The following is a 6,748-nucleotide window of genomic DNA, read 5'->3' on the forward strand; positions in this document are numbered from 1 at the left end:
TCTGACTTGGACTGACGCCTCACACACACACACACACACACACACACACACTTTCTTCCCGTTTCTATTGTTTGTATAACTAATGTTACTGCTCACCAGTGAAGTGCTCTCCCATTTCAGCTCCTGTGAGATCGCAGTGGTCTGATCTCGTCGCGTTAACACATGTTGGCACTGTTGACTAACGTATGTCTACTGTATTTATTTTCACTGCACTCCCCTCTCCGGCACCACTGGCCCGTGGAGCTGCGAGCGGAGGGTGTGTTTAGCTCAACTGTTCTATCAGCAGCAGAAGGCTCGGCGAGAGCGAGCCGTAACGCAGAGTTCACAGGTTCAATCCCTGCAACAAACTGTGAGACCACAGCAAGACATTGATACCCATTACATCCTTATTGGAAATGTTGTAAAGCAGACTGGAGTGCAACTTTTTCAGTTTGTTCTAATGTGAGTTAATGTGAACAGCTCCAATCCGTAAAAGGAAGCCTCCGTTGGGAATCCGTCTTTTAGGCATCATGTTTACTTAAGTTTGAAAGTTGGCTCTAAAAAGTTTGATCCACACCGCCATACTTTCTCCGCAACAGAGCTATGTACACTGCTATGTTGCACAATCGCCTCTTCACATCTCCAGAGTCTTTGTGGTCGACAGTTGTTAGTAACGTACTGATGGTATGATGGTGGAGAAGTGGATTATTTTGCAGGAGCAGTTATACATCTTCTTTCTGATGTTCTAGTAATGTTGCGGTGACTTTTGGTCGCTGTTGAAATTGATGGAGTATTTCTTTAAAGTGCTAAAAAGGACACCGCAGCCTCTTTACAATCAACGTCCAACTTGGTGATCCAAAAATAATTGAATAAAACTGGTGATTTGTCTGCTGTTTGACTGGAAACTTGTCATTCTTGTAAATCCGATTGACTTAAACCTTGTTTGCTACACAACTATAGTGCGTAGTACAGAGCCAACATTGTGACGCGGTTGAAGCTGAAATATGTAACTTTCAACACATTATCATCTTCTGCAGGAGCGAAAAAGCTCATTAAAAGATCAGAGATTGAGAGATTAAGATAACAGTAGTATCGGTCGGATTGCCATAAAAACAGAGGACTTTTAGGCAGTGCTGTGCTTGAACGCATCCTGTGGCAGAGGACTGAAGCGGCACCGCCTGCGTAGACTCTGTGCGAGACAATCGGACTTGCGTTGCTGGAACATGCTGTTGAGTTCTGGCTCCGTTTTGAACACACAAAAACAGGCTGTGTTAGAGCCCGGCTGCCTCACCTGTACGTCCGTTTCCATTGAGGGACCCTCCGGGGCCCTCGGCGTAGATTGCCACTACAGTGATGTTGTACGGGGTGTCGGGGAGCAGATTCTGCAGCATGGCGTTGTTCCTGTTTCCTGGAACCACAGTCTGAGGATCAAAACACCAGGGAGTCAGAGGCTTTCAGACACGGAGGAAAACATTTCAGCAAAAATGAGTTTGTTGTTTTTACATTCACAGAGAATCCTGAGAAGACAGGGAGAAGGTTTCTAGAAAGAAACTCTGTGCTCTGTGTAGGTGTTCCTGTTTGCTCTTTTCTTGCAGATACATTTATAACGAACGTTTATGTCCATGTCAGCAGACGCAGCACCAATATAAGCTACCTCTCAGCTGCCTGTTCACTCTCTCACCAGTCAATATTTAAACATGAAAATACATTTTATAATATAGATAAATAGAAGAAATCAATTTTGACGTCTTTATCTTCCCGTTTATTAATATCTGAAAGTATTCAGACTGATCTGTCTGCAGAATACTCTCTAATAATCAGGAAATTGCTGCATGTGGGAGCTGTGTACAAACACAAACTGTCTCCATTAGCCACAGATGCTAAATTGTAATAATTAAATGCATTTATAAATGGTTATGAGTTCCAGTCTGGAGAAATCCTTTCATTGGCGTCCCTCCGCTGCAGTTAGCCGACTCATGCAGAACAGGTGTTTCTCTAACAAGTGAGAGAGGGGGGAGCACAGCTGGGCCGTCTCCGCCCTCCACCGCAGGTCCAACTCATTATTTAGGACTATTAATAACGTTATTATGGCCAAATTGTAGTGTTTGTTTAACAGCGCCTGTAATTAGTCTCAATAATCTGTGATTTATAACCTGAACGAGCCAAGGGAATCCGGAGATGTGACTTCACTACATAGCTTGCATGGAACATCACGGCAAATGGTGAACCGTGAGAGTGTATCAAGAGTTTATCTAAAACATTTATCCAAAACAGAACACATCTTTACCGGAAGTTAATCTCTCATTATTGCTAAAACGTAGACGGTCGATTGGACAACATGAGCATTTTTCTTTGTTACATCTTAACAAATCCGTCTGCCTCGAAGGGTTTTCTCACTTTGAGGATTCTTGAAAGAGCTGTAAAGTGGTTTCTGTCTTTAATGTGTGCTTCAGATTTCTTTAAACAGCAGCTTTTCTTGTCAGTCAAATGCGTCGTCGTGGATAGGACTAAAATCTGGCAAACACATACCACCATCGGGAGGCAAAAACACTAATAAATGCACCGAAAAGGACAACGTTTAGTTAAACCAGTTGTGTAACACATGTAAATTAGAAACTTGTTTAAAGGCTTTTTATGCTTTACAGTATCCTTTTTTTCCTACCTCTACACTTTTACAGTAAAATTACGGTGATGTTATTTTGAGGCCGCGGCGATTACTGTATTTCAGCCTCAAGGTGTCGGAGACATTTTTTTCTGTGTGCTTACAAATTCAGTGATGGGGTCTCCGGTCATGGGGGCGTAGGCGATCCTGTACTGCTGCACCGGACCCTCCGCGTGGTCCCAGCCGATGGTGAGGGTGCTGGTGGTGGCGTCAAACACACGCATGTTCCTGGGACCAGCCCGCGGCACTGCAGCACAAACACATCAACAAACACTGTTGTACAATGGGTTTGATGACACATTGTGACTTCCTGTACACCATAACATTTACAGAGGTCATTTAATCTGGTATTGATTTTTTAAAATGATGTTCCTTGTCCACAAAGACAAAACCATCCAGTTTTGCACCTTTTTAAAGAATTTTCACGATTGAAGAAATGAAATAGAGACCAAAACATCTAAATTCAGTTTGACAATTACTGTTGCAAAGTGCATTAAGAAAAGAGCTGTATTTGGAATTACCTACTACATGCTACCGGGGACCCCAGTATGCAGGGTGTACACATACTGCATACTACTATGAAATGCAGTAAGAAACCGTTAAATCGATTTAATTTGCTGTATGCAAGGCCAGGCTTAGCTGGTTTCCGGTTTTGGAGCAGGAAAGATTGCAGCCGACCCCTCCCACCTTGGACACAAACCGTTTCAGACTGCGGTCCACCATGACCAAAACCTCTCGCCACAAACACAGCTTCTTCCCGTCTGCAGCAAGGCCCCCCCACTGACGCTCCCCCCTTAAAAATAATACAAATGTCTCTGCACATGTAAATATTTCATATCATGCACAAATCTGGCACATTGCACATATCTGTTGTTAACTGTTAATCTTTGTTGTTGTATATTTTTATATTTATGTACACAATACTCTTCTGTTGCAACACGTCTGCACAACACAAACCCGGAATATTGCACATGTAAATATGTGCGACGTTGTTCTTTCTCTGCAAAGTAGTTTTATTTTTATTATTCATATAACTTGCATTGTCCATTCCATATTTATATATATTTCTAGATTTATTTATGTCAACTGTATGTTTGTCTACGTGTAGCACCTTATCACTAAAGCAAATTCCTCGTATGTGCAAAACACTAGTTGGCAATAAAGCTCCTTCTGATTCTGGAAAACGTAAGTAAACAATAGGGGGAATATAAATATATGTAGCCTACCACTTATAACATTATTGTCTAATCTTGTGTAAGGAGAACAAGGAAGCAGCTGATATGTAACGAAATGTTATAGCTGCATTTGTCCTACTAACAATAACAAAGCCATAATGTAGCCATAGTGTCTGTGTTACTGTTTGCGGTTGTTCAGCATGGCTTGTGTTGTGTTTTTGATCAGTCCTGTTTTGTTGCTGTTGCTGTCTTTATGGTGTTTCGATGTCCTTGTTCTGTACATTTGATCATTTTTAAGGTCTCTAAACATCTTGGGGAAGGACTGCAGTTGAAAATTAGCCAGGAGATTTTTTGCCAAATCAGTATGACATCTGGGTATTTTTGGCATAATGCAGATTTTGCCTTTGTTTGCATACAACATTTAGGCCAAGCCCATGCACACACCATACCATGTATAGTAGGCGGTTTTCAATACAGCCAAGGTCTCTTTTTCTAATCAAACAGACAGATGTTGAATTAAGCTAGCAAGCTAATGCTAATGAAACTTCTGCTTGAATGTGTTTCTTGGGAAAATTAAAGTTATTGGGAATTTTAGGTGCGAGGCACTTAAAAAAACGGCACAATTTACTTTACAGCATATTTTCATCACTTTATTCAATCTGTCTCTTATAAAGTTAAATAAAACAGACAGGTGTGCTGAAGCAGTGCTAAGGCTAGTCAGAGAAAGTTTACTGGCCAGTACGTCAAACTAGAGTTTTAACAAGTTTTTGACTTGTTTTGTTTTGACTATTAACCGAATACAGAGGCAAAGGCGTCACTTTCGTTTAACAGTCAATAAGGAAACAGAAACAGACATTATCTGGATGCAACTCCCGTTTTATGAGTACATAAGTGGCAGAGCACATGTGAAATAAGTAATGGCATAAGCTTCTTATTTTGTTAACATTAACTAGTTTGGAAAGTATGCTCCTCTTGTCCTGTTTGCGCTATTGTTCTAGCTGTTTGTTTTATGACAGCTACCAGTGAAGCACCACTGAACCCCTCTTGATAAGATCTCGTCATTTGTTGAGAGAAACTGTGTCAGAAACTAAACACCGATTAACTTGTTGAGATGAACACTTATGCATCCATGCATGTGACTCACAGTAAGCAGGAGTCAGCCACCTGACTGCATGCGCTGTCAAGGATGCGAGATTGCTGTTGTACTTACGTGTTTTGCCGTTGTTCTTGACTGGCGATCCCTCCCCGTCGGCGTACAGAGCTGAGACAGTGACCGAATAGGGAGTGTCTGGGATCAGGTTGTCCAGGAAGGCATTGTTAATATTTCCTGGAACCAGGACCTTTTTGGAGAAAAAAAACAAAATCCAAGAGTTAAAAAATGTATAGACATCATCACCACCACTACCACCACTACAGCCACAGCGGGAAAGCTTTGTCTATTCAAATGAGCCTCTTCACGCATTACATAGAGATCTGGCAGTAATAATGTACATAATGACCTCACTGCTCATCCCACATCCAGTTATCTCCAAAGCATTCAGCTGCCAAAGCTTTGCTGTAACACTAACAAAAGGCCTGGGAGGTTAGCCGCCAAACAAATCATTCACTCAGTAAGTGGACCGACGGATAAACAGTTTCTGCTAGGAAGCGGCTGGAGAGTGCGGGATCTGTCGACGACTCAGCAGGTTCAGACATGTAGCTCGACGTGTTTTCTAACAACAAGTATGACTGCAGACCGTCTCTTGTCACTGGGATTATCACGGCACCTATCCCCTGCTTTCTGAGCCATAAAAATCAATCCATTACATCATGGGAAATATATCTGCTGGTTGAACTCCAGTCCACCCTCATCTTAAGCTTTTGTTTTGGTTAAAGCAAATGTCTCAAAGGGTTTTGAACCCTAAGCTTCTGGACCATGAAACTGGTTCCTCAGTGATGAGGTGGTTGAGATCCCACAACTGGAAGCACACATTACGCCTGCTGACCTGGGGTCAAATCCCTCCAGTCCACGCACTAGTAAGGCCGGTGGATTGGCTGCTGTCCTTTTAAAACACAATGAATTATGTTAGACTGGAGGTGTAGTCATACAGCTGAAGGCAGAGCTGCTCGAGGGTTGAGATGCAGGTCACTGGTTCAGGAAAATCTCAGTGTATGGAGCCAAATAATCCTAGTTCATGTGGTTAATTGTGGGCTTTTAAGAGGGTTGTGATTACTGTCTTAGAGAATCAACTTGAACGATCCACTGATATGGTATTCATGACTTCATCAGTACAAACTTTCTAAAAGCTCTTTTTTTTTTTTAAATGCCAGAACTCATGAAGTAAAGAATGATTTTTACTGATGACTTTTGGCTGTTGGCTACACCTTTCTTGTCCCTAACATAATAGTTAGCTGCATGTCACACAACAACAGTAACTAAAAAAAGTTACTTAATAATTTTAAGGTTAGCCAGTTAGCATAGCTGACCCCTCATTGGTGGTCACAATACCTTTGGTTGTACCAACGTGGCTCCTTCCACCGTATAAGGATGAACTGCAATGTACACCCATCTTCAGAAGTGTAATTTTAAAATGAAAAGTTGAGGGATGGAAACAGTTTGTTTTGCACTGTTTACTTTATCTATTATAACTCTATAGAAGGTTTACTAGTCTATCCCCAGACAAATCTGTACCTGCTTCAGCTAGATGGGAAGTTTCCTGACACACATCGGCCAAATGAAAGAAAATAACCCAGGAGCATGTACGTTATATGATCAAAAGTATGTGGACAACGCATTCCTCTGATTAAATCAAATCTTAACACTACCTCATAAAATTCTGTTGTGTCCTTCCAACTTTGTGTCAACAGCCCGTGCTCCTGTTTCAACACCCCCGAGCATAAAGAAATGGGTCTTCCCAGTTTGGTTTGGAAGAACTTGACTGACCTCCACCCC

General features: G+C 41.8%; 1 protein-coding gene across 5 annotated transcripts in view; it reads right to left on the reverse strand.

The window, feature by feature from the left end:
- The window catches only part of col12a1b (collagen, type XII, alpha 1b), a 157,867-nt gene that overhangs the window by 47,997 nt on the left and 103,122 nt on the right, over positions 1-6,748 (reverse strand). For all 5 annotated transcript variants that reach the window (XM_046061546.1, XM_046061549.1, XM_046061547.1 and 2 more), the window contains 3 exons: positions 5,027-5,156; positions 2,746-2,888; positions 1,271-1,400 (listed from right to left, as the gene is read on the reverse strand). In XM_046061546.1, the coding sequence (XP_045917502.1) occupies positions 1,271-1,400; positions 2,746-2,888; positions 5,027-5,156 (403 nt within the window). The remainder of the gene's footprint in view (positions 1-1,270; positions 1,401-2,745; positions 2,889-5,026; positions 5,157-6,748) is intronic.

This window comes from Micropterus dolomieu, linkage group LG10 (genome assembly GCF_021292245.1).
Source record: "Micropterus dolomieu isolate WLL.071019.BEF.003 ecotype Adirondacks linkage group LG10, ASM2129224v1, whole genome shotgun sequence".
NCBI lineage: Eukaryota > Metazoa > Chordata > Actinopteri > Centrarchiformes > Centrarchidae > Micropterus > Micropterus dolomieu.